The 26,268-nt window shown below is 41.8% G+C and overlaps 2 protein-coding genes and 5 non-coding genes across 11 annotated transcripts in view; 4 read left to right on the top strand and 3 right to left on the bottom strand.

Annotated features, from left to right (window-relative positions):
* The window catches only part of cd40 (CD40 molecule, TNF receptor superfamily member 5), an 8,996-nt gene extending 5,384 nt beyond the window's left edge, over positions 1–3,612 (bottom strand). Inside the window, exons 1-7 of one of the 2 annotated variants that reach the window (XM_037271023.1) lie at positions 3,468–3,612; positions 1,811–1,892; positions 1,503–1,625; positions 1,274–1,420; positions 1,106–1,199; positions 573–631; positions 1–33 (exon numbers count right to left, since the gene is read on the bottom strand). The exon at positions 1–33 is cut by the window's left edge and continues 63 nt beyond it. In XM_037271023.1, the coding sequence (XP_037126918.1) occupies positions 1–33; positions 573–631; positions 1,106–1,199; positions 1,274–1,420; positions 1,503–1,625; positions 1,811–1,892; positions 3,468–3,482 (553 nt within the window). In that variant the 5' untranslated portion in view covers positions 3,483–3,612. Of the gene's footprint in view, positions 34–572; positions 632–1,105; positions 1,200–1,273; positions 1,421–1,502; positions 1,626–1,810; positions 1,893–2,382; positions 3,423–3,467 lie in introns of those variants that run through there. The other variant, XM_037271013.1, reaches the window with a different exon arrangement.
* Positions 3,613–3,633: 21 nt separating this feature from the next.
* LOC119134360 (formin-like protein 13) lies at positions 3,634–26,047 on the top strand. Of its 4 annotated transcripts, none has more exons than XM_037270984.1 (17): positions 3,635–3,866; positions 4,358–4,486; positions 4,968–5,042; positions 5,135–5,308; positions 5,384–5,541; positions 12,877–13,065; positions 13,236–13,728; positions 13,885–14,047; positions 15,844–15,955; positions 18,061–18,151; positions 18,717–18,803; positions 20,318–20,470; positions 21,627–21,756; positions 21,835–21,867; positions 21,940–22,037; positions 22,626–22,709; positions 24,873–25,216. In XM_037270984.1, exons 1-17 carry the CDS (start codon positions 3,795–3,797, stop codon positions 24,912–24,914), a joined length of 2,283 nt encoding a protein of 760 aa, XP_037126879.1. In that variant the 5' UTR covers positions 3,635–3,794; the 3' UTR covers positions 24,915–25,216. The 4 variants fall into 4 exon arrangements, with proteins under 4 accessions (XP_037126888.1, XP_037126879.1, XP_037126869.1 ...); XM_037270974.1 differs by lacking the exon at positions 24,873–25,216 and adding an exon at positions 25,237–26,047 and having other exon boundaries at positions 3,636–3,866; XM_037270993.1 differs by lacking the exon at positions 21,940–22,037 and having other exon boundaries at positions 3,634–3,866; positions 24,873–25,217.
* On the bottom strand, positions 6,469–6,541 carry trnar-ucg. The gene has a single exon. It is a non-coding gene; the product is annotated as a tRNA-Arg (tRNA).
* Positions 6,924–6,996, top strand: trnat-agu. Its single transcript has one exon. It is a non-coding gene; the product is annotated as a tRNA-Thr (tRNA).
* Positions 7,640–7,712, bottom strand: trnak-cuu. Its single transcript has one exon. It is a non-coding gene; the product is annotated as a tRNA-Lys (tRNA).
* On the top strand, positions 9,394–9,466 carry trnam-cau. The gene has a single exon. It is a non-coding gene; the product is annotated as a tRNA-Met (tRNA).
* trnam-cau lies at positions 10,289–10,361 on the top strand. The gene has a single exon. It is a non-coding gene; the product is annotated as a tRNA-Met (tRNA).
* Positions 26,048–26,268: the final 221 nt, after the last annotated feature.

Here is a 26,268-nt window from a genome sequence, read left to right as displayed (position 1 = left end):
AGGCGATGACTATGTGTGTCCGCTGGTTCTTCTCTGCAACACAGTAAGTTTGCATTAGCATTTAAACCGTTAAACACAGTCAAGCAGGCAAAAGGCAGCCCCCCACAACCACATGAGTAGCCAACAGGCCTGTTCTAAAACAGCTCACTGGTGATGGCGTATTATTTTCAAGGAATGTTCTAGAAGTAATCGTTGTTAAAAAAAAAAAAAACACATGATGGTGGTACTTGGAGATCACTTTTTATATATATACACACGCGCGCGCGCACACACACACACACACACACACACACACACACACACACACACACACACACACACACACACACACACACACACACACACACACACACACACACACACACACACACACACACACACACACACACACACACACACACACATGTATTGAGTCTAGGGAGACAAATATAGCGCAAACTGTGGGTAGGTGTCAGATGATGAGCCACCGAAGAAATCACAGTTACCACAGAAAGATGACAAGCCTCATTTTGAAGCAGAGCTAAACATTGTGTGTAAGGAAGTCTCACATCCGGTCTGTACACATAACTTACCACACACAACATCAGATTGGGCCGATCCGCTTTGCATGATCACATAACCGCTCTCGCACCTGTAGAGCGTTTCATGAGATCAGTCCATTTTAAATAACAGATGAACAAAACATAACTGGACTGTACTTTTATATGAACACGTCGAGCTATGAGCTCCACATAACTGGACTGTACTTTTATATGAACACATGTGAAGCTATGAGCTAGAGAGGCAGTGGTTGCAGACAGTTTTAGAAGAAGAGGAAAAAATGGTGGGACGTGAGTGATGGTGACTGCCACTACCACTAAACTTTACCTTAAGCAGTAGAAGCTTTTCAAAATAACGGCATTATTTAAACAGTGTAGAAATGCTTGATTGATTGTTGGTTTTGTTTTTACCGTGTTTAATAAATTAAAGTAACATGGAAAAAATCTGAGGTCTATGCTCAGCGTTGTTGCTTATGCTTATTGTAATAAGACATTTTGCTGTGGACATCTTTTAAAGTAAAAGAAAAGTGGATACATATGTTTAATGAAACTTGAAATGCACTGACTTGGTCCATGTCCAACATTCGCTGTCCCATGAGGTCTGGCTGGAGAATGTGCCATCAGGACATTTTTGGCACACCGTGTCATGAGTATGGTTTCCTGCAACAGAAGGACATTTTTCATGAAATGACAAGGGGAAATTAGTGTGTTGTGTATACTTCAAAATGCCACACCTTTAGATAGCACCCCCCATCCGGGCTCACAACGCCTGTGAGGTACACAGGTGAAACACGCTGTACTGGAACAATGGGATCCAAGTTTACACGTGCAGGTGTTTTTCTGGGTTTTGCTCGTCTGCACCGAAATCTGAAAGTTTTTATCTGGAAGAGAAAAAAAACACACAGAAATTCAGCACCGTTGAACAAATCAGGCTGTGATGGATGGGTGGGGAAGTTGCCTCACTTGGGTCGCAGTACGGCTGACGTTTACACTTTGTGTCCGTCGTGTATGTGTCTTGAAACTCGTCCTCGTCACATTGGAGGCACTGAGGAGTTGTGCATGTGCCCAAGTCAGACATGCTAGTGCCTGAAATCATGCTTATGTTATAAAAAAGTGGCCTCAGTCATGTTAAAGATCATTTCAAGGTTTCAGTTATGTGCTTCTAGACTTTCTTGCTGCTGAATGAACATTGATGAGCCAGGAGACTGTTAGCTTAGCAGTAGTGTCGTCTTTTACATGTTTTATGTACTATGTAGACATTTTTACTTTACCTGGAGGACACATTTGGCAGCACTCTCCATTAAGTCCGTACTGAGTCAACGGGTCACACAGAGGCTGAGGTGCAATAATTACCTGGAAAACAAAACGCAAGTCTTCATTGTCACATCATTAAGGAAAGGGTCAGTTGCGTGGAATTACAGGTTGCAAATAAACAAAGGTTTTGAACTAGTTTATAATAAGCAGAGCAAAAAAGGAATGCTCTGTTCTTGTTTTTCATTTGGTTTTATATTTGTGGCTTAGATGTGGTTTCATATGATATCATATTCAGATGGCAAATATTGCGGTACGTATTACTACGGTATTACAGCTCTAGAATGACAATTTTTGGACTTATTTGTTTTCCCATTGAACATTACTGTAATTACGTTTTTTTTTTTTTTTTTTAATGCATTAGAGCAAACTACGCATTCGGACTTCAACAAGTTCCTTTTAGGTGGTCAACAACCGATAAAACAAATGCTTTCACTTTTATTTTGACCCCGCGGTCAAAACGAAAGTGAAAGTACGTATGTTGTTCAGTTGTTTTTAAATTGCATTTCAAGAGGTGTTGACGAGTACTCACCACAGCCGCCCACAGAATCGGTATTATTTTTAGAACCATGATAATTGTCAATGTGGAGAATTCTCCGACGGGATGCGTGGCTCGTCTCTTTCTGCCACTCGGAGATCGCTACAACTCGTCGGGGGGAGGAGGCAATGGCAAGGGGGGTGGAGTCACTTTCCTAGTGTTGTGTATGTTGTGAAAACATGCCTTGAAATCACTTTCCCTCAGTCTTTTTCTTTGCCCTTCCCCAAAGAAGGAGCATCATCCACGTTCGAAGTAGCATGACTCCAGTGTCACCATCATCAAAAGCAAGCTTCAAATTGTATTAGGAAAGTTATTTTTAGGAATTTCTGTTGGGATCAATACAATATCTACCATATCCAAAGGTGGGCAATTTTTATGGCCCATGTGCCCGACACAGCCTGTTCAGTTATCAATATGAAAATGGCAGTAATTCCTTGCATTAGTTGAGGTCTTCCTTCCAAAAAATGCTTAAAAATCAATGCATTAATTAATCAAGTGGTTCAGAAAATTGATAGCTGGATATTTTGCGTTCTAGCTCATCAGGATTAATTAATTTTAATATAATTAATCATAGATAACACAATAACTGACAATGAATGATCGATTACTTAAATAAATAGTGCCTGTTTAAAAAAGCAGCTTGTTTTTCTTTGTTTGTGTATTCATCTACTGTACATGTGACCTGACCATCTGTCCATTTAACAAATAAAATGTGGCCTTTGTGGACAATTATAATAGTTTGTCATTCAAGTTAAGTATCCGTTACTATTATTTATTACTTTTTAAACTTTACATGTTCAATGTTCAATTATTACCTAAAACATTGCCTGTGCAGTTCATTAAGTACTACAGTACTATTTCCCCCATGAAACTATTTCCCATGAAAGTTTCAAAGGGTAACAATTGGGTCATCTGGTGGATTTGGTGGGTACTGCTGTTGCTAACACATGCACGCACAGAGTTAAAATAAAATAAAAAAGAGAACAATTAGTGTCATCTAGGTATGTGACAAAACTGGTTGCTCTTTCTGTTGTGTTTTGATGATGTGAATGTGAAAAGCTGTCAGTTGTTATACGTACCCTGCAATGTAGCATTAGTTTCCAGTGTCCCCTTTCTCCGTCTTCCTCATTTTAAACTTCCTTATGAGGGTAAATTTCCCACCCGAATGAATGCCTGAGGTGAAAGCTGCAAGGTGGGGCAAGAGGCGGGGCCTATATAGTCAGGCGGGCCTGACATACCTACAAGAAGCGGAACCTGAGGTGAAAGTGGGTGGGGAACTGCCACAGACATAATATGATAACAACGCTTGGATCTTTTCTTTTTGAGGAGCAGGTCAGTGCAAGAAAAGAACAAAACAAGTCCAGTTGAGTTTGGAAGTGCGCTGGATTTGAAGGCTAACTCCAAGAATGCCGAGTTTAGGAGCAAAGAAGAAGGACAATGTGTCCAGAATGGAGAGATTCATTGAGGACTTGCCACAGGTAAGAGAACGCCAATCAGTACAAGAAAGATTGTGTTAAAAGCAGATACTCGTCCAAAGTCTAATATGCTGTAACACAGAATGTAGACTCTTATTTACTTTTTGGAAGGATCTGAAACTGTTGTTACTTCCTTGTAACTTGTGCAAACACTCTCATGGGCAAGCTTATATCTACAGTAGTGTTTCCTCTTTCAAAGATCTGTGATCTAGCGGTTTGCGTGGCTGCTTCACAGTTCTGAGGTTCATGGTTTGAATCTCACATCGAGTACTCTCTGCTTGGCGATTGCATGCTATCCTCATGTGTGGATTTTATTCGAAAGACATGCCTGTTAGACATATTAGAAGGTAATACTTGGTGAAAATGCCAATGAACGTAGCAACAATATTGAAAGTTTAATTTGGAAACAAACAGAAACTGAAATAAAAATTTCCTTCGTGATGACAAAAGTCAAAACTTGAAATAAGAGTGTTGCGATGTGCTGTGTTTTTCAGCTTAGCAACGAAATGCAGCTGAGCATCATGCATAAAGTGAAAACTGGAGAGTTGTCCATCGACGACGCTCTGGAACTGGCCAGGAAGGACCGGGACCGGTTAACCAAACTGCAGAGTTCCCCTGACGAGGTCAGAACATTTCAATTGAGAGAACATCCGAATCTTACTGTCTTTGTGCCGACCTAGAGTTATGATGCTATCATACTGTGACAACTTTATTGCTCACAGAAAGATGGTGATGTATTTACAATCATTTTAGTCCATCCATTCAATTTCATAGGTGAGCATGGGCTCATACTGAACAACATGAATTCTCACTCACATTGACACACTGAGCTGGAATCATTCAACAAAAATCTGTCAACAAATACTCGCTTAGTAGTCTCATTCATACAGTAATTTGCATTACAAAACATTTTTATCGCCTTAAAATGTGACACACAGTCATGGGCCAGTGATGATTAATTTGTTCAATTCGCCCAATCAATTTTGTAGCTCATTTGTTCAAACAAGAAACAAGTGTAAAATTGACTTAGTTACTAAATGGTAATACTATTTTGTCGTCTATTAATCTGTTCTTTTACGTCTTCAATATTTCTTTTCAACACAGGAGGAGCTTCCTTCACAGTACAACTTCAGTGTGCACAAGCATGGACGCTACAGATGGAAGAAGCGCGTTCTTCAGGTATCACCTACCTAGCTACCTACCTACCTACCTACCTACCTTCCCCTCTATCCATCTATCTATGGAAAAAATAAATCTGTCTATCTATGCAGATGGATTTCACCACCAAAATGCTGTGCACGATTGAGAAAGGCATCATCAAGCGCCAACTTCCCTTTGTTATGGTCAAGAGTTGTGATGATGGAGTCGGTTCCAGATTCTCTATTTCATTCAAAGGCCACAATGATTACGAACTGGAGGCTACTTCAGTGGACGATAAGCACAAGGTTGAATTTTGACACTTCAAACTACAAACTATATTTGCTCTGACTCCATCAACATCTGTGCTTCTTTCGCTCCAGATAATGCAGCTTGTTAACCAGATCATTTATGGAAACATCTACAGTCATGCTGAGGGGGGCAGTGCAGGGACACAGCAGCTGCCTCAAGCACCCCAAACCCTCCGGGAAGGTGTCCTTATGCTGCACAGAGGCGGACTGGCTTCTTTCCGATGGGTCAAGTACAAACATTCTCTTCTAAGTCATTTACTTCCCTTCAGCTTTAGTAGTTTACTGTGTTTTGGAATTTGGCAGACCGTGTTGCACCTTTCTGAGTGTTTCAACGGGTGGAGCGCATTTTCTATTCCACTTCCCCGGCGCACATGACAGTCTTTGACAGAAAGCAGAACAGACCTTAGACTAGTGGTTCTTAACCTTGTTGGAGTTACCGAACCCTAACAGTTTCATATGCGCATTCAGCGAACCCGTCTTTGGTGAAAAATAGAATTATTTTTTTCAAATTCAAGACATAGATGTTATTTACTGGTACACAAAATGAACCATGTATGAACATCACCTCTTTCAAATAACAAAGCCAACACAATGCATGAACTCACAACAAATGACATACCTGCAAATACTACTAGAAGTGTGGCTTCTGCTGTTGCCTTTGCAAGACCAGTTAAGATATGCGTCATCATGAATTTACACAATATATCAGGTGTGTTTGAACCTCCGCAGTGGAGGCTCTGCCGAACCCCTGACACCGACACACAAACCCCTAGGGTTCGATCGAACCCAGGTTAAGAACCACTGCCCTAGTTGGAAACCCTAGCCCTAGTTGGAAACCCTAGCCCTAGTTGGAAACCCTAACTGAGTTGGAAACCCTAGTTGGAAACCCTTGCCCCAGTTGGAAGCCCTAGTTTGAAACCCTACCCTGAGTTGGAAACCCTAGCCCTAGTTGGAAACCCTAGTTGGAAACGCTGGCCCTAGTGTGCAATAGAGAAAGCATTTTTTCTTTCGGTTTTTGTCACTTTGTTGCACTGAAAACGGAGATTGGGGTGGAGTCAGCACAACAAAGAAGAAATCAGAACTCCAAATCCTTTCCATTTAAGAGTTGGTTCAGACTGAAGTAAAGTTTTTGATTTCTAAAGCATGACACATTAAATTGACAATGAAGGGACTCGAACCCTCAATCTTCTGATCCGAAGTCAGACGCCTTATCCATTAGGCCACATAGCCATGTGCAAGACTGTACCAAGTGAAACAGGGCAACGCCTTCTGATGACTGCAGCCTTTAGTGGCAAGTGAAGTTCACAGTTGATTCAAACATGGCCTGTGGATTAATCCATTTACAGTAAAAGAGAATTGCAATGCAACTGACATATAGCCTTGTTAGTGCAAGGGGTCGTGCATCAGTCTCAAAATCTGAAGGTTGTGAGCGCGACCCTCACACGGGGCACTGTTTTCCATAGTCCACATTAAAATCATTGTCAATTTCAGAAGATAGCAGGTTGCTCAGAATAGAGTGAAGTTTTCTGTCCGTGAAGTTGAGTGTAATTAAAATGGCTGGAGGTAGAATCAATTTTACAGTGAAATATCTTTGTAAAACCCACTAGTCATAGCCTCGTTAGCGCAGGCGGTAGCGCGTCAGTCTAGTAAACTGAAGGTCGTGAGTTCGACCCTCACACGACGCACACTTTTATTTAGGCATTGTAGTCATAGCTTCTTTCGGAGGGCCATTATGACTCAACCCAAATAAATGTATGAGCACCTCATATTATATCCAGTCAAAGCTACAAAACAAACTGACAAATAACTCGTTTTCAAATCAGACGAGTTGTTTGAAACCCTAACCCCAGGGGTGTCGAACTCCAATCCTCAGGGGCCGCGTTCCAATATGTTTTCCAGGTTACCCTCGTTAAACACACCTGCGTGAAAAGATTTGGTCAGTTTCACGTTCTGCAGGAGCTAAAACTTTTCACGCAGGTGCACTTAACGAGGGAATCTTAGAAAACATGTTGGAATGCGGCCCCCGAGGACTGGAGTGCGACACCCCTGCCTCATACAGTAAAAGTTACAAAACAAACTGACAAATAACTCCTTTTCAAATCAGACGAGTAAAAACTGGTCAAATATTTAAAAAAAAAGATATTAAAAGTGAAGACAATTTGCAATTCTAGTAATGACACACGAATTTGATGCAAGGCTTCTCGACCTTGGAATTGTTCCATTCTTTCAGTTTTTTTTTAGGGCAATGAAAGTGGAAGCAACATTTTAAGTGTGGCCTCTGAGACACATTCAAGACCAAACATTCAAATGTTCCCAACAAGTGGGGGTCGCCCAATGTGGGGCTCGAACCCACAACCCTGAGATTAAGAGTCTCATGCTCTACCGACTGAGCTAACCGGGCTTCCCCCGTGAACAATTGTTTCATTTTTTCAGGCTTTTTTTTAATGGGTTAGGTTCAGTAAAACCGGCAGCCACGTTTTAAATCTGGCCTCAGAAACACATTCATTGATAAGACTAAACATTCAAAGGTTCCCAACAAGTAGCAGCTGTCCAATATTGTCTCTAGTTGGAAACCCCAGCCTGAGTTGGAAACCCCAATTGGAAACCCTTGCCCCAGTTGGACGCCTTATCCATCAGGCCAGTGGTCCCCAACCTTTTCTGCGCCACGGACCGGTTACGTGTCGGAAATATTTTCGCGGACCGGCCTTTATATGAATAAACAATACATTTATATAAATAAATAATACATTTATAATAAATGTATAAATACGATGAAATAAAATGATACGACTGGCATAAAAACAAGTATAAATGACATATTTTTTTATTATTTATTTATTTATTTATTAGTAATTATTTCTTCATTATTTATTAAATTTTATTAATAAAACTCACCATTACGTTGAATTAGTGGGAGCACTGAGCTTGTTTCACAGAAATGAGCCGGTCCCATCTAGGCGTAATCGGAGACAATTACACCTGAAGTGGTTAAGGTTTGTCTTTTAATGCTGGATGCTTGGTCTCCATGTGCCGAAGCAGTTTTGAATTTTATTTTGTTTTGAATTTTTTAAATCCATATTTTAAGTAGGACTCCAGAAATGTTATTTTTTTAATATATTTTTCAAAATAAATTCTTACTCATTTTTGCTAGCTTTGCGGGCTTGACTGGGGAAACTTGTCACGTGACCCGGACGAGCATCTTGACCTGAATTAATTAATTATTAACTAACCCCAACCCTAACCCTAGGCCCAACCCAAACCCTAACCCCAGCTCTAAACCTGACCCTAAACCCAACACTAGCCCTAACCCTAACTCCAGCCCTAGCCCTAGCCCTAACCCTAGCTTTAACCCTAACCCTAGCTCTAACCCTAACCCTAGCTCTAACCCTAACCCTAGCTCTAACCCTAACCCTAACCCTAGCTCTAACCCTAGCTCTAACCCTAACCCTAGCTCTAAACCTAGCTCTAACCCTAACCCTAGCTCTAACCCTAACCCTAGCTCTAACCCTAACCCTAGCTCTAACCCTAACCCTAACCCTAGCCCGAACCCTAGCCCTAGCCCTAACCCTAGCTCTAACCCTAACCCTAGCTATAACCCTAACCCCTAGCCCTAACATTACCCCTAGCCCTCACCCTAGGCCTAAACTTTAGGGAAGTGCATGGTTATATGGGGCAGCACACGAGGAACTGTGTTGCAAATTTTTCCATGATAAAATATTTTAGGTCCTACTGGGATTTGAACTCAGGTCACTGGGGTGAAAGTCCAGAGCACTAACCACTATACTATTGAACCCGCATAGTGCATGGAAGGTACATGTATGGTTTTATGGAGCAGCTCACAAGCAAATAGTCAACCTTTTTTGCGCCATGGACCGGTTACGTGTCAGAAATATTTTTGCGGACCCTAACCCTAACTGTACACGGGGCACTGTGTCCACAGTAAAATCATTGTCAATTTCAGAAGATAGCAGGCTGGTCAGAATAAAATAAAGTTTTCTTTCCGTGAAGTTGAGTTTGATGGAAATGGGCGGTGGTTGAATCACTTTTACTGTAAAAGAGCTTTATAAGACCAAATATTCATTGCCTTGTTAGCGCAGGCGGTAGCGCGTCAGTCTCATAATCTGAAGGTCGTGAGTTCGACCCTCACACGGGGCACACTTTTATTTAGTCCTAACCCTAACTCTAGCCCTTGTTGGAAACCTTAGCGCCAGTTTGAAACCTTAGTTGGACAACCTGAGCCGAGTTGGAAACCCTAGTTTGAGAATGCTCAGACAAAAGTAACTTTTTCTTTCAATGACGTTCAGTTTGATGGAAATGGCCGGTGGTTGAATCAATTTGACAGTAAAAAACAATTGTAAAGCAGTAAGTGCATAGCCTCGTTAGCGCAGGCAGAAAGTAGCGCGTCAGTCTCATAATCTGAAGGTCGTGAGTTAGACCCTCACACAGGGTGCTTTTATATAGTCCAAACTAGCCCTAACCCTAACTCTAGCCCTAGTTGGAAACCCTCGTCCGAGTTGGAAACGCTAGCCCCGGTTGGAAACGTTAGTTGGACACCCTAACCCTAGTTGGAAACCCTAGTTTCGGAATGCTCAGACTAAAGTACCTTTTTCTTTCTGTGAATTTCAGTTTGATGGCAATGGCTGGTGATTGAATCAATTTTACAGTAAAATAGAATTGTAAGACAGCAAATGTATAGCCTCGTTGGTGCAGGCGGTAGCGCGTCAGTCTCATAATCTGAAGGTGGTGAGTTCGACCCTCACGCAGGGTGCATTTTTATATAGTCCAAATGAGCCGTAATTCTAGCCCTGGTTGGAAACCCTAGCCCCGGTTGGAAACCTTAGTTGGACACCCTAACCCTAGTTTCAGAATGCTCAGACTAAAGTAACTTTTTCTTTCTATGAAGTTCAGTTTAATGGAAATGGCTGGTGATTGAATCAATTCTACAGTAAGATAGCTTTATAAGACCTACTACTCATAGCCTCGTTAGCGCAGGTGGTAGCGCGTCAGTCTCATAATCTGAAGGTCGTGAGTTCGACCCTCACACGGAGCACACTTTTATATAGTCCAAACAAGCCTTAACCCTAACTCTAGCCCGAGTTGGAAACCCTAGTATCAGAAGGTAGCAGATTGCTCAGACTAAAATAACTTTTTCTTTCAGTGAAGTTCAGTTTGATGGAAATGGCTGGTGGTTGAATCAATTTTACAGTAAAATAGAATTGTAAGACTGTAAGTACATAGCCTCGTTAGCGCAGGCGGTAACCCATCAGTTTCATGATCTGAAGGTCGTGAGTCCAATCCGGACAAGAAATCGTTCAGAAGAGTCTCATGCTCTACTGACAGAGCTAACCGGGCTTCTATCATTAAGCAGTCTTTCATTTTTTTCAGTTTTTTTAATGGGTAATTAGTTTTACCCCTAGTTGGTCTGTTGTTATAATGTGTCGCCGCAATAGCAATTTTCCAGTTGGAAACCTTAGTTGGAAACCCTAGCCCTAGTTGGAAACCCTAGCCCCAGTTGGAAACCCTAGTTGGAAACCCTAGCTCTAGTTGGAAACCCTAGCTCTAGTTGGAAACCCTAGCCCTAGTTCAATGGTTCTTAACCTTGTTGGAGGTACCGACCCCCACCAGTTTCAAATGCGCATTCACCAAACCCCTCTTCAGTGAAAAATAAAATTAGTTTTTTCAAATTCAAGACATAGATGTTTTTTACTGGTGCACAAAATGAGCCGTGTATGAACATCACCATTTTCAAAGAACAAAACCAACACAATGCATGAACTCACAACAAATGACATACCTGTCACGGATCGGAATGGAGCAGGACGACCATATGCAACTTGGACCAGGGTTTATTGAAGGGAAAAGGTAGTTGGAAGAGAGGATACGAGGAACAAACTAACAGAACCGGCAAACTGACATAACTAAACTGATCGACCGACAGACTGGCTAACCGAAACAGACTTGACAACGACAGGAACCAGAGAGACATCAATAATCGGACAGGGAGTGACGCAGAAAGGACTTAAATATGATACAGGTAACGAGAGGCAGGTGACTGTGATTAGTACATGGATTGTGAGTTGACACAGGAAGGGAGGGGCGAGTACACAGACGGACAGAAACCATGACAACCTACATATAATAACACAACCGGGGACAAGTCGTGACAATACCTGCAAATCAGTGTGACTTCTGCTGTTGCCTTTGCGAGGCAAGTTTAGATATGCGTCATCATGAATTTACACAATAAATCAGGTGTGTTCGGACCTCCACCGTGGAGGCTCTGCCGAACCCCTGAGACCGACTCACCGAACCCCTAGGGTTTGATCGAACCCAGGTTAAGAACCACTGCCTTAGACCAACTAAAAGCAGGTCTAAGTTGTGGCACAGGTGCTATAATGCGATTATTTTACTATTACTTTCATTGTACAATTTTCCCTGATGGTCCAGTGGTTAGGATGCGGAGCATTCACCGCCCGCGGCCTGGGTTCGATTCCCGGTCAGGGAACCATATGCAGCCATAGCACATGTCAGTGTCAGGCTTCGGAGTGTGGAAATGGAGCAGGGCGACCAAGTGCAGCTTGAACCAGGGTTTATTGAAGCAAACTCAAAAAGACTCGGCAAACTGACATAACTCACTAACAAAACCTAACAACAAGACTGACCGAAAAAGACGTGAAACAAAAAGACAGGGTGACATTACCAAAGACCGGAACCAAAAAGACATCATGACATTAACACAACAATAACTAGACTGACGTGAGACAAGAAAACAACAGGACCTGACGACAACAATGATCCGACGGTGAGCGAGGGGCAGACAGGACTTAAATACAAAACACGAAACACGAGGCAGGTGACCGCAGTTACATTGATTGAGGTGACACAGGAAGGGAGGGGCGACGCGAACAGAAACTATGGCAACCTAGACACATAGCAAAACCGGGGACGAGACATGACAGTCAGTGTCTCCCCTGTGCCGGTCCCAAGCCCGGGTAAATGCAGAGGGTTGCGTAAGGAAGGGCATCCGGCGTAAAAACTTTGCCAAACACCTCTCATGCGAATCATCTGGACAAAAAAAACGGGTGTGTTGCTGTGGCAACCCCTTCGGGGAAAAGCCGAAAGGAGCCACTCCACTTTCATTGTCTAATTTTACTAATGTTATTGTAACATATTATCATTTAGCTGTTTGGGCATCGGCATGGTGCGTTTGTTTTGAGAAAGAACGGGAAGGCCTTCAACATTAAAAATACTGTTCCCACTGTGAAGCATGATGGTGGGAGCACAATGCCCTGGGGCTGTTTTGTTGCTTCAGGCACAAGAAGAACCTTGAAGTGTGTGGTACCGCGTAATGTTGATAGAATAAGAATAACATCTACATGACTTTTGCCATTCTGGTTTCAAGTGGTTTCTTGTCAGTTTCCTAACAAGAAAATGACACTTAAAACTGGTCCTTATAAAGGCAAGTAATTTGGGCATAGCATCTGTTGGATGGATGGCCAGAATTTACGCTACTCCAGTCTATCTGCTCCTTAAAAATCACATGATCTGCTCCACTGTCATTCCAGATATGAGGTCCAGCTGCACCCTGGCCAACTAACCCTGGTGCCCTTCAGTCGGCGAGCCACCGCCGAGGGCGACTTGATGTCCTCGACGCCTGTAAGCACTGTGATCCATCTGTCGGACGGCGACACCAGTGTCCAGAAACGTCACCGTGCCGATACCTTTACCCTTGTCACTCGTAAAAATGAATACGAGTGAGTGGAAGTCTTCATGTCAACATGATAAAAGTTATAATCATAAGAATTGTTGATATTGTGAATGCTATTTTTGAGGAAAGTGCCATTATTTCCAGCACCTTCCAACAATATATTCCATCAAAATAGTACAAAGGATAAGGACATTGAGGCTTACTGTTTTATTACAGCTTCAGAGTGCCCCCATCGTGTCAGCCACTTCCTGGTGCTGTGCAAACAGAGCGAGATGCTTGGGTCCATGCCATCAGCAAGTTGTGTTCAGACTGGAAAAGAAAGTCCAAGAGTGAGTGTATGATTGCGGGCAGCGACAGCCTCCGGCATCTCAGCATAGCAGAAGATGCAGGAGAGGACAATAACAGCTCTGACGTCGAGTCTCCTGGTGAGGATGTTTATGAAGATCCAAATTTGGCTGAGGAACCAAGTTCCTCCTCAGCAGTTCCTGATGTTCCCACACAGATCGCCCCTGATCCTAACCCCTCCCACCCTGGTCCCCCACCCTCTAACACAAACCCTCCAAACCATCTAGAAGAATCCTTAGGGGGAAAAGTTCCTTCCAGCAAGACAATCCCACTACCCCCACCTTTACCCCCCCTCAAGTTAAACATCAGTCCAAGAAAGAACCGCACCAAGGCTTTTCACTGGGACCTAGTTGGACCTGACAAGGTAGCACATCACCTAACACGTCCATTGTTGTAACCGGTTGGTTACAAAGCACATTTCTGCAATATTTGGGGATTGGTGTGATAGGCTGTGATATGTTAATCATGTATTCTTCTATAATGTGTTAATTTCACCTGCAAACATGTTGTTTCTTTGCAGATTATGAAATCATTTTGGGGAAAAGACAGCCAGCAAAGGCTTGAAGTGGACACAAGGCGTTTGTACATGCAGTTCTCTGTGAAAAACGTGGGGTCCTTTGCAGCACCGGAGCCCAGCGGTACACAACACATCATGCTCAACCAGAAGATTGCACACAACTTCAGTGAGTAACCAAACATAATTAGCATTATTGCTGAAGCTTAATGGGTGGGTCTTACCAATTTATTAAATGTACGCAAATAAAAGTTTTTAAAGAAAAAACACAAGTTGAGAGTTGGACCATTTTGAAGCAGGTAGCCTGTTTGGCCTGCAGGGTGCAGTCTGTCATCAGTGGCTGCAGCAGGGCCCCCCAGAAGTGGGCCATATTGTTTTTCCTCTTCAAAAGCTTTTTGATTAACTGATGGCGTGCTGCTTGTATATTTCAAGAGCAGTCGGGGGAGACCATTTCACAAGCTTCCGTCACCAAGTCCTCCAAGTTGCTCAGGCTCAGGGACCCAGCGGTGAGCGGTGGCCTGCTGAATGGAATCAGGATGAATGTGCAGGCGGGCAACATAATTAGAGTCCACGTATTTATGAAATATGGATTCAGAATGTTCTAGATAGCTGCGATCCCCTGTGGGACAGAGACTACCTCAGAAATTGCTCAGCTTGTCGTTTTCAAAGGCCTGAAAATGTTGCCGCTGAGGCCATGTGAACTCAAAATATCGACATGTAATATTTATTTCAATGGTTTGGTGAAGAAAATTATTATTTTGCTTTTGGGGATTTAAAAATACACACAAAGTCCCCCTGGAGTCAAGTTTCATTAATGCAAATATGGGTGGAAAAAAACAGTTTTTAATAGGAGTTTTTCCCTCTCCGCCCTTTGTGGTCTCTAGGCACCCCTCCCCACACACACAGAGTGCACTATTTGCATGATTTTGAAAAATAAGTCAGCATTGCTGCTGTTTATTCTTCTTATTCTTCTCATATCTCATTCCACACCACTTATCAGATGGGATTTCACAAACAGAGTGTGCATGTGTGTGTGTGTGTGTGTGCTCTTGTGCAGTTGTGTGTGATTATCAGTGTGTGTGCATGTGTGTGTGCATGTGTGTGTTGCTGAACTCTATCCTGGGCTGACACAGAGATATTAATTCAGTGCCCTTTTTTGCTACCTTTTGGAAGGAGCTACGTAATGTCAGGTCAATAAATATTGGGTAACGGACTCATGGACTCAATTCTCTTATTTTTTTTGTTTTAAACTACCACAATGGATTTTAAATATGATTTCACTGGAGACTTTTATCTTAGATTTGGGGTTATTTACATTACAATTAGGTAAATGGTGTAGGAATCACAACAATTTATATTATTGCCTGCTCCTTTCTGAACAATCAAAATTATTGGGATAAATTAACAATCATCTAAAGAATTTTTTAAAACTGAAAATCCATTGTGGTTAATTACAGCCGGAAGTCTGGAATGCATAAGACATCACCAGACATTGCATTTCATTACCTCCAGATTTCATTCATTCATTCGTTCTTTCCCATTCATTCATACATACACACATTCATTCATTCATACACTGGTGTTTGTAAAAGGGGGAGCTTCTGGTTTTTCCTTTATGATGGCTTGAATAAAAAAATTAATAAAATATTTACTGAATGAGTCCCGCTTCAGGTTTCACATTTTTGCTGATGTGAGAAAGGTTTCTCACACCAGCAAAAATGTGATCTCCTTATCCGATAAAAACTCTTTAAGCAGTTGATTCTCGCACGCTGCTGCTTTCAAATTTTGTGTAAAAACAAAACAAATCGACCTGCAGTTGCAAATGTGTTTCCCTGAGGTGTTAGGAGGAACGAGGCATAATTAGGGTGCAAACCTTTTGTCTTCTTGGTTCGAGTCGTTTCAATACAAGACAAGACAAAACAAAAAAGAGCCGAGCTCACGCTCTCGCTTTTCTTGTTCTTGCAGACATTTTCCTCAAAAGCTTTGCGGTGCAGCCCGCCGAGCTGAAGGACAAACTGTTCATCATTAACGAGGAGGACGGAGGCCTGTCTGACGAGCACATCACATCTCTGAGGAGGTACGACTTTTTCAGGCCCCAACTTGCTCATTTGTATTCCTTCTTCGCTGCCACGAGAGGCGAGTCGATCTTTGTGCCCGAGTCAGCGAGCAGGGGAAGCGACGCATTTCACCCTTTGGCCTTCAGTGGTCTCCTATTCCAACTTCAAGAGGATATTAATGCTATCACGTGGCACTGAGGCTGTGGAACCTAATGAGAGACATGATAAGTTGTTTGATTCAATTTAGTTTACCAAGAATTGTACCGATCAGGTGGAATTTGAGCCATCAAATATCGATATATTACATTTGGCAATTTTCATATGGTCCTGCTCCCCTTCAGAGTGTTGGTTTATTTCCCATGTGCTTTATTAGCCAACACAAGATGTAAACAAATGAATAACGAAGATAAAGTGAGACAATCTTATTTAATGATCTTGCGTAGCAATATTAATTGAAAGGCAGAGATGCGCATCAGTATGTTTGCTCCCGGTGACAAGCGCGTGATTAATTCTTTTCTATTTAACAAAGATGGCAAAGTTTGTAATAGATGTCAGTCCAACTCTGACAATACCAATTCAACCGGCGCTAAAAGCAACAGCATACAGATCGAAGAAAGCAGAAAGGAGAAGGAAAACACAAAGGTAGTTATAGCGTAGCTTTGTTCTCTGATGATTATTGTTCAAGTAGAAAAGAAGGCCACGCTGGCCCACGTAGCTCAACCGGCAGAGGCCCCATTTGAAGCACGCTCTTCTGCATGCTCGGGGTTCTCATACTAAAGAGCCAATGGCAAAACCTTTTACCAGAGCAGAGCGGTAATGAAATTTTTATCCTGGGATATTTGTGGAGATGGAAACTATTGACATGCCCTCTGGAAGGTCATGGAGAAAGTGGCTTCTTACTTGCAGTTAACTCACTGCATTTGGATGCTGACCCCCCCTGTAGGGCATCCGCTGATCCAATGTACTGTGGAAGGGAAGGATTTTATTTATTCTATGAAAACATAATATATATTTTAATGCGCCACTACGTGTGCCTCAGGAATACAATCTTAAAAAGAAGCTCTCCCAACAGGTGCTGCAATATTAATGTCCGGTGGCGCTCCGGAGGCACGAAGCGGCCTCATGAAAAAGTCACCGCGTTTGGTTTGGAGTTCAGAAGCCGAGTAAATGACAGAAAGAGGAAGTTGGACCGCACACGAGCGAGGTTAAAGTCAGTGCAGGGACTAAACGCCTCTGCCCCGACCGGAGAGTAGCATCCGGTCTAAACGTAGATGGGCAGAATGACATAAAAGGGTCAACGTAGGGGCGTACCTTGAGGCCCAGAAGAAATGGCCTCTATGAAACTAAAAAAAATGTGATCGATGTGGCAGCTCTCAGCTTTGATTTGATAGCTGGTATTTATCAATTTTTGATTGAGACTATTTCCCGCATCCTTGATACCACGCTTACCTAAGGCAAATGCTGTCGGGGTATTTTCAGCAACGCTCACTTTGAGCGATGACAAGTCTATTCCAGGAAATCATCGTATTTCATTCATAAATATGACAACGAATGGGCAAAAAAAAAAAATCTGGGTCATTCTGTTTGTCATTCTGTTTGTGTGAATTAAATTCATGGATGTTTTTTTTTAGCTGTGCTTAGCGTCCACATTTCTGGTGAAAGATTTTGTCTGATTTGAAAGAACCTTTGCATTTGCAACGTTTGTATCCACGCGCATGGTTTGAAATGTCACAGCTTGTGCACTAGACAGAAATTGAAATGCAGCACATCTCTTGATAGGACAAACAACCACACTGGCTCACTTAATTCAAAATCAATGCCACCCGCTCGCTAAAAAGCAGCAGAAACTTGTGCCTTCCTTCCCTCTCGCCGAGAAGGATGATACTAATAAAAATGAATAATTAAAAAGGAAAAAGTTAAATTGGCATATCATCCTCCGTTTAGCTATTAAGATCTTAGAATGGGATTTAAAAGGTGATACATTTAACAAAGCCTTGGCAGTGTAAGACGTCAATTAACATATTCGCAACGCTTTCAACTCGACAAGAAACCGTTGAGAAGTCTTTTCTGAGAAGTGACTGTAGCATTTTGCACTGGGCTGATGATGTGTTTTCAAACCTGATAGGTATGTTCCCACTCTGGAGGATGTGGAGATGTATAAATCCTACAAAGGACCAGTGAGTGAGCTACATATTGTGGACCAGTACATGATGGAGGTAGAATTTATGTTTCTCGATTGTGACTAACACCTTCAGATTTAACACACATGGCCCTATTTCAATAACGTTCTCACTCTGCCAAGATGCCTTCTTACAAAATATCCACCCATCTGACCTGCGTGTGTATGTGTGTGTGTATTTCTGTGTGCATGCCTGGTCAAAAGAGATAAATAGCACAAACATCCCACAATGGCTTCCAGGATGGTAGACCTGAGAGGGATTTCAGATGCAAGACGAGCGCGTCATTGCATGTGCAACGTGCTGATTCTTCTGTGCAGGCAAATGTTACCTGTGACAAGCTCCAGGCAGTCCGCCAGAATAAATAAACATCCCCAATTGCTGTTTGCTGTGTGTGGCAAGCTAACACACATTGTGGAATATCCCACAAAACTAGCAGATTAAAAAGGAAAGAAAACAAGGTGACGTTTTTGGCTAGAGCACGCTTAATTTTGGTTGAACAGCGGACTCACGGTGTGAGCAGGAATCATTTAACAATATTTTCATCTGGAGGTGAAATGTTTCCTAGGTTGTCATTTTATAAAGGCTTCCTCGTGTTTTGCAGATGTGTGACATTCCCTACCTGAGCACACAACTAGACCTGCTGCTGACCCTGAGAGAGCTTCCCATCAGCATGAGGGACCTACAGCCTGTGAGTGCAGTGACCTGCAAAAAAAAAAAAAGGTCAAATCCTTGCTGTCATGTGTGCGACATCCCTAAAAGCTCCCATCACGCTAACCACTATTAATGGAGCAAGAGCTCTTTGCCCCGTCCTTTGAATCTTCACGCTTTTTATTTGATTTGCAAGCCTTCAAACAAAACACACTCTTGATGTGATGGAGAACGAGGAGAAAGGATCTTAATCAAATCTAATTTGTTCTTTGTTCAGAAGATGCTGCCAAGAATTCAAAGAATGCAATTTAACTTCATTGGGAAAACTTCCAATTCTCTATGAAGACAAATGAATGAAGAGAAGTCCAAACAAAATAAGCAAATATAGTTTTTAGTGTTTTTTGCTGGCATGAGGATCAATATTTCATCATTAGCCAGTGTGACTCTCTTACACAGGATCATTGTTTATTGGCTTTAGGGACTGCAGGCTGTGAAGTTATTGAAGTCAGACAGCAACAGCTCCCAGCTCTTCTTCTACTCTTTTATTTTTTTATACTTCACAAACTTCTCTTTCATTTCAACTGAATGAAGACAAACAGTGGCGCTGCGTCACACTCAACTAAAATGGAAAAAATAAAAACTTTATTTCTACCTGGTTGTAATTTAAGCGAGGTATACATGCCGATTTATACCATCTTAATGTTTACATTAAGTTCCCAGCAGCCATGTTGAAGGCCGCCGTGGCCAAAACAGGTCGGTTGTGGGAAAGGACGGGCAAACCTGACAGACTGTGATTTCCTGGCCAGATTATAAACTGTCAAAAAAATTGCCACAAAAGTCACAGTGCAGATGAGAAACCTAGGCCATTGTAAAAATGTGGTAAATTGTAAAAATGTGGTAAATGCAACAAAACATTAGTTATTGTGACTTTGTGATGTTTGAGATCCCTCCTCCAAACTAAACTTGCAGCTCAGTTTGTGTGAAACAAACCAAAGGTGAAAAAAAAGAATGAAGAATTTGTCTGCTGGTTGTATTTTCCGTTGCCAGGTGAGGTGTAAGTTCACATCACGGAATTGGTGTTTGATCAAGTGTTGCAGGTGAGGGAGAAAGAGTGTCAAAATAGTAGTGCACATATTGATTAGCGCAGTCAAATGTGGCAAATCACTAACTTCTGAAGATGATATTTCCATTGACGTTTGTGTGTGTGTGCCTTCCCACATCATCCTCTTTTTCTGCTCCAAACAGCTCATTGGAAAAACTGAAGCAGTCCTACTTTCACTTCAGCCTTGTGCTTGTTAAACCAGAGTTGTGTGTTTTTTCCAGAGGGATATTAGCACTTGACACAATTCCATACAAAATAATCATCTCGCCCAACAACACAGGCCTGATTATTCATCTCATTGGGTCAAATGAGGTGGTGTTTAGAATAAATAAAAAAACTCACTATTGCCCAGAGTTATTTTGACCTTAAAACTTAACATTCAAAACATGTTTGTTGTGTGGGGGAATTAATTCATGCAAAAATAATAAAGTCAGACGTTGTTTGCCTTGCAGCTGATTGGCCAGAAGATTGCAATGTCTGCAGAGCTGCAAACCTGCAGGTCATTCGTTGCCGTGCTGGAGTACCTGCTGGCCATCGGCAATTACCTCAATGAGAATGCCGGAAAGAAAAAGGCCAAGGGATTCCGCCTCTCAGCGTTAGCTAAAGTATGACTCCGCTGTTGAGCTGTGGCGCAGCGCTAATAAGACGCCGCTCATTGACATACACAACAGGGCTTCTCTTCATTTTGACTCACGGCCGTCCTGCTGCGGCCGCTTAAGTACATTCGGGTCTCACGCTTACATTTTGACGAATGATCACTTTGTACCTCAAATTCACAAATGAAAGGAACATTTACACAGTGTAGGCACGGGAATAGCACAGCTTACATAAAGCAATACAAATGTTTTAATAAAGGAATTTGTCGCATTATAGTTTGGTGGAAAAGACAGTTGGCAAAAGTACTCATTTTCTGTATTTAGGTAAGTACAGATAGTAAAAATACTCGTCGTATCAACAATATGCAGTAGCATTGCCTGAATATTAAAGCACAGAATAGTATGGAACAAATTAGTTTACTGCATCATTGCAGAAATTAGCATTGCGCACAAATAGCAAAACAGCATAGTCGTAAGATGTTGAATGTCACCAGCTGATGTTTTTTGCCTTGCTAGACATGGTGAGAAAGTGAAATCCACGTGGGGGAATTAAATATAATTATGTTTCGCTTAAAAGTCTAAATGGCTTAGGAGTCTTGTGATGCAACTGTTCCGAATTTAATTTGAACTTCTGCCGTGTGCGAGTGTCCCCACCGGGGGTTTTTAAGGGCCCGTATGTTGGGCCCACACCTAAAATGTCCTCGACCTGCTCTAATGAAGCCGAGGCCTTCCGTTCCCTTCTGAGGCGTGGTCTTATTGGGCTATTAAGGTGACAGACAGATAGACACTCTTTGAGTGAACGCCTGACTGCGAGAAAAAGGCACTGAAGATTATTTTAAACTCACTGGACACTTCTTGTAAGATTTGCTGAGACCTGCATTGGACATTCAAGAGTGAACATTTAAATTGTAAGACAGATGTCTTTAACTTGTATTGATCCTATTATGACATTAAACACTACACTCATGATGTGGAAAAAGTAAAACAAACAAAAAAAAGTCACCTTGAAGGAATCAATTCAATCTTTACATCGAGAATCTCCTGTCTGGCCTATACATGTAGAAACACTTAAGAATAAACACACAAACCCTTCGACCAATGTAATGTACTTTTAAACAAAGGAGGTTCTGCCATGTCATTGTTTGTCTGCGCTGTCAATCCACAGCTGTCGCAGCTTCGCGGTAGAGAGCCGACGTTCACCTTGCTCCATGCCCTTGTGGAGCAGATCATGTTACACGAGCCGGTATTGGCCAACTTTACTAACGAGTTGGCGGAATTTGAAGCGGTCCCAGGAGGTATTTACGACCCAATGTTTGATCGAAGATGAAAGAAAATTAAGTTATATGAAACAGCTTTTTTTCTGTGTATCTTAGCTTCTGTCAAAGGCCTAACTGCTGAGGTAGATGGTGAGTAGATGGCATCTTATGAGTTTTGCCCCAATGCCCTGCAGCATCAAAATTGTGTCTGTGCTCTCTCAGTCCTGAAAAATGAACTGCAAAAAGTCATCCAGTACGGCAAAACTTCCAAGAAGAGAAATGTTGGGGCGCATCATGCACAATTCAGCAAAGACCTGAAGGTAAAATTAAAAACTTATAAGTACCGTAAATTTCGGACTATAAGGCGCGACTTTTTTCTCAAATTTTGAACCCTGCGGCTTATAGTCCGGTGCGTCTTGTATAGGAGTTTTTCCGTGATTTTTCTCATGACTAATACACTTATACACTCATAAAAAGGCTGTGGACCGCTGTTGTGCTGTTATTTTAGCTGGTGCGGCTTATAGTCGGGTGCGGCTTATAGTCTGAAAATTACGGTAATAGATTAGTACGTCAGTTGATTGCTGATAAATTGGTCGGTAATTAGATTCAAAGTATATCTGTTGGTACTTATAAAGGTACGTACTGTTTTTCAACTTTGAGTTTGGTAGGTCAAAAATTTGGTGCTGAGTAGGTAAGTAGATGGCTCAATCACTATATGAAAGAAAGGTAGTTTGTTTCCATGTGAGTCAGAGGTTAATTAGCAGAGCTCATCCAGCAACCACTACTGTATGAACACAGCATACTAAACAGACTGGAATTTTCTGAAAGAATAATTAGTGATGAGCACAGACTGTCTGATTGAAAAGCCACTTACCTGCTGCACTCTATTTATTGTCTTTATTCCCCAGGTGGCTGTGGAGAAATACAACACAGAGCTTTTGGACTTGATGAGGTCTTGCGAGGAGATGAAAAAGCTCTACTCTGGCATTTTGGTAATCCCGGACTTTATATATCAAAATCTTCTTTTTATTGCTCCAGTGTCCTGTGGTGTCAAGTATTTGAACGTTTGTGCAGCGGAAGCACAGGGAGGTCGAAGAAATACAAGCCGAACGCCTGGAACTCGTCCTGGGTGTCGGGCGCACGAGGCTCCAGAGCCACCGTGGACCCCCCCAGAGCGAGCCCAGTGGCACTGAAACCACTTGTATCTCAAATCAGCCTTCCCGATTTAAATGAAAGGAAATGTCATTAATTCGTTCCAGCTGCCGCAAAAACAGCCATTTTTTTGGGGGTGATTATGTTTTTAATGAAGAAAGTAGCACTTTCATAAATATTTGTCTGTTCATAATAGTCATAAAAATGTCAGAGCCTAGTAAATCCAAAGTACCTGCTCCAGTCCTCTAATAGGCGACGACTGACTTCGAACCGTCCAGACTTCCTTAAGAGTTGGGGTTCTAATCCAGGGTGCCATGGGAAATTATCCAATCTAAAAAAAAAATTTCATTTGCTACAAATAATACATCTCAATTCATTTATCTCTGTCAGTGACAACTGCAGTGCTGACAGAACAATAAAATGCTCCACTATTAGATTGCAAAAAGTACACACATGGTCTGTGTATCCAATTTTGTGACTTTGAATGGTGTGCACTAAGATTTATTTTTCTTCCGTAAAGCATACCCTCTCTGGAAATGCTGCCTTAGCATAAGCAGTATGGAATCAACCTTACTTGGTAGAGGTCGTAAAATATATTTCAATACTTTCCCATCTATCAACAAGCTATTTTGTGCTAGCACCTTAAATTCACATTAATATTTTGGAGTTCTTTTTTTCCCCCCAAAGAACAAAGCCAGTCCTTTAGAAAAATCCCTCAAATGGCCTCTATCAATCTCCATTGAAAGCCCACACATGCTCACCACTGGCTATGATGGAATGAGCGCTATAGAATCAGCGCTAGGAGAGCAGACAATTGGGTTACACAAAGCCAAAATTAGATTGCTCTGTTTCGCCACAGCTTGCACTCGAGTGAGCGACGACGAGAGACTGGAGTGAGCGCAGCAAACATTCACCCTCTGATGTTTTGTCTCGTCCCGTTAAAACCTTCCTCCTTAAGTCAAAAATCCACGTGACAGTATTTAGAGAGAAAGTTAGACTCCAGGGCAAGAAGTGTGATGAAAAATATTACTTTTTCTGAAGAATAATTATTGTCAAACTCTGTTGTTTGTTATTGAGTGTTTATTGCTTTTACATTATATTGTGGACTGTCTTAGAATGTTAATGAAATCTAGTATCGGTAGTCAAAATTTGGTATCCAGGTCTGAGGACCTGAACATGACCCCACTAAGCTCCTTTACCGCCCCATGGAAAGTTAAAAAAAATAAATAAATAAATTGTCCCTGACACCAGTTTCAGTGACATACTCATGAATTTGCCCAAATGAGCCCAGTCAAAAGCAGGTATGCTCAACAGAGGATAAATGAACAAGCTTTTGCTTGCACCATCAAATTGTGGCAGTGCATCATTTCAATGATTCATTCTGACATAAGGGCTGAGAAGACCTGGAAATGTATTTATTTTTTCTCATGTCTTTCAATCTGGTGTTGTATCGAGTGTAATGTGGTGTGGAGTAATGTGATGTAGTGCGGAGTAACGTGATGTAGTGCGGAGTAATGTGATGTAACCCAAAGCTACTTGCAACGCCATGGAGACAGATGATTGCAGCTGACTGGTGCAAACTAGCAGAGGATATGCAAAAAGACTCATATGACTTAATAATATTAAGCCTGGTCACAAGGGCGCAGAATACTTCATGATGTCCTTGAATAGTTGAGATGTTTTATGTATAAAACATTACGGCTGCTTGTAAAGACGTTTGAGGCAAGGAAATGGAAATGGTGCAGGGAGACATGACATGCTGTAAGCTGGCTGTTGTGTTCGCTAGAAATATGCAGACGTTAACTTACCGCAATGTAGTTACAGAGAGACATTGATGCAAACGGTATTAGTCCCATAACCACTAATGCAGACATGTGCTTCATTCACAAATAAATACAGAGACATTTTTGAGTTCTGTCAAACGTGCATCGATAAAGATTAATAATCAATTTGTGATATAAGACAATAAATGGTGTTTCCCTTTTGTTCAAATGTTAAAAAAGGAAAAACCTCAGAGGCACTCCCACCAGCATGCAGCACTTTAATTAGGCCACTTAACCCCAATCGACCTTTAGAAAGTTTGGAATTCGGTGTCGGTGACCCCGAAGCGTCCAGATGAGTATTAAGTAAGCAATCCATGTTCAAGTCAGTGTTAAAATACACCAGCGGAGCAGGTGGCATGCAGCGGCACTTTATGAGGTCATTAATTCGACCGGTGTTAAGAACAAACGTACGCCACCCAGGAATCGCCGCACTAATCAGGCTAAACGGCGCTCGCTAATTGTAAATTAATTGTGCTGGCTGAAATTGGGTGTGCATGTGTCCTCCCAAGCAAGTAACCACATGTGTGTTTTCTCTTGCTACAAGGTGAAGTTTGGAGAGGCGGCTGACCAGGACTCTCAGGAGCTCTTTGGCTTCATCTGTCAATTCATCCACGACTTCAAGAGGGCCCGCGCTGAGGTTATATAGATGGCAATGGAAATTAGAATTTATTCTCTATACATGACAAGAATATCAACCATTTGGTTTCTGTTCCTGTTTTCCAGCATTTTTAAATCAAGCAATCAGATGGTGAAAACTCATTCTGTCAAATAATGGAAATAGAAACCATGTGTTTTCAATTCCACACTGTAAAACCTTAATTAAACATACAAACAATATTTTAATTACCAAGACTGCAATACAAGTGTATGAAGGGATACGAATGCATGTCTTGGCGCCGACAAAAAAAAAATCCTATTTGTGTTTGTTTGTCCATCTGTTTGTTAGTTCGCAGACATCTTCCTGGTTCATGCGTGACGATGAGCAGCTGGGCAGTGCCATTATAATTTTGGGGGTAATGCCATAGATACTCAAATGGGGAAAATGAATTCTTGCACCACCCTCTGCAGTTTTGTATTTTTTTTGGTGTAATTTTGCTAAATATTCTATTAATGTCCACATGACTGAAAACAATACAACTAGTGTTGAGACTACTGTCTGACTTGGTTTAAAAGAAGGAAATAGTTTACTTAAATTCTTGCATAAACCACCACTTCATTCATGTGTTTTGGGTATTATGCTGTGTCTTTTGATGGCCATTTTGCACTTCAGGAAAGTGGGACGGTTGTTGGCTGCGTTTAAATGGACTGTATTTGGAGTACTATTGAATGAATAAATGATGTGTTTCTGAGATAAACATTTTGTTTTTGAGTGATTTCATTCTTATGCGTTTGACTTTGTCTGATTGTGTTTCCCGATATACTGTCCCAGCCATTCATCGACTCTACTACGTGGTGATGTCTGCTCCAAGTTGCCAATAGACTAGCTGAGAGAATGAAAAGAATCAAAAAAAGTAATCCAAGCATTCTTGCTTTGTATGTAGCATAAAGAACAAAATAGCTGAACGAGACTGGACAC

This window comes from Syngnathus acus, chromosome 2 (genome assembly GCF_901709675.1).
Source record: "Syngnathus acus chromosome 2, fSynAcu1.2, whole genome shotgun sequence".
NCBI lineage: Eukaryota > Metazoa > Chordata > Actinopteri > Syngnathiformes > Syngnathidae > Syngnathus > Syngnathus acus.
The sequence above is the reverse complement of the archived record's forward strand: the minus strand, read 5'-3'. Positions and strand labels throughout refer to the sequence as shown.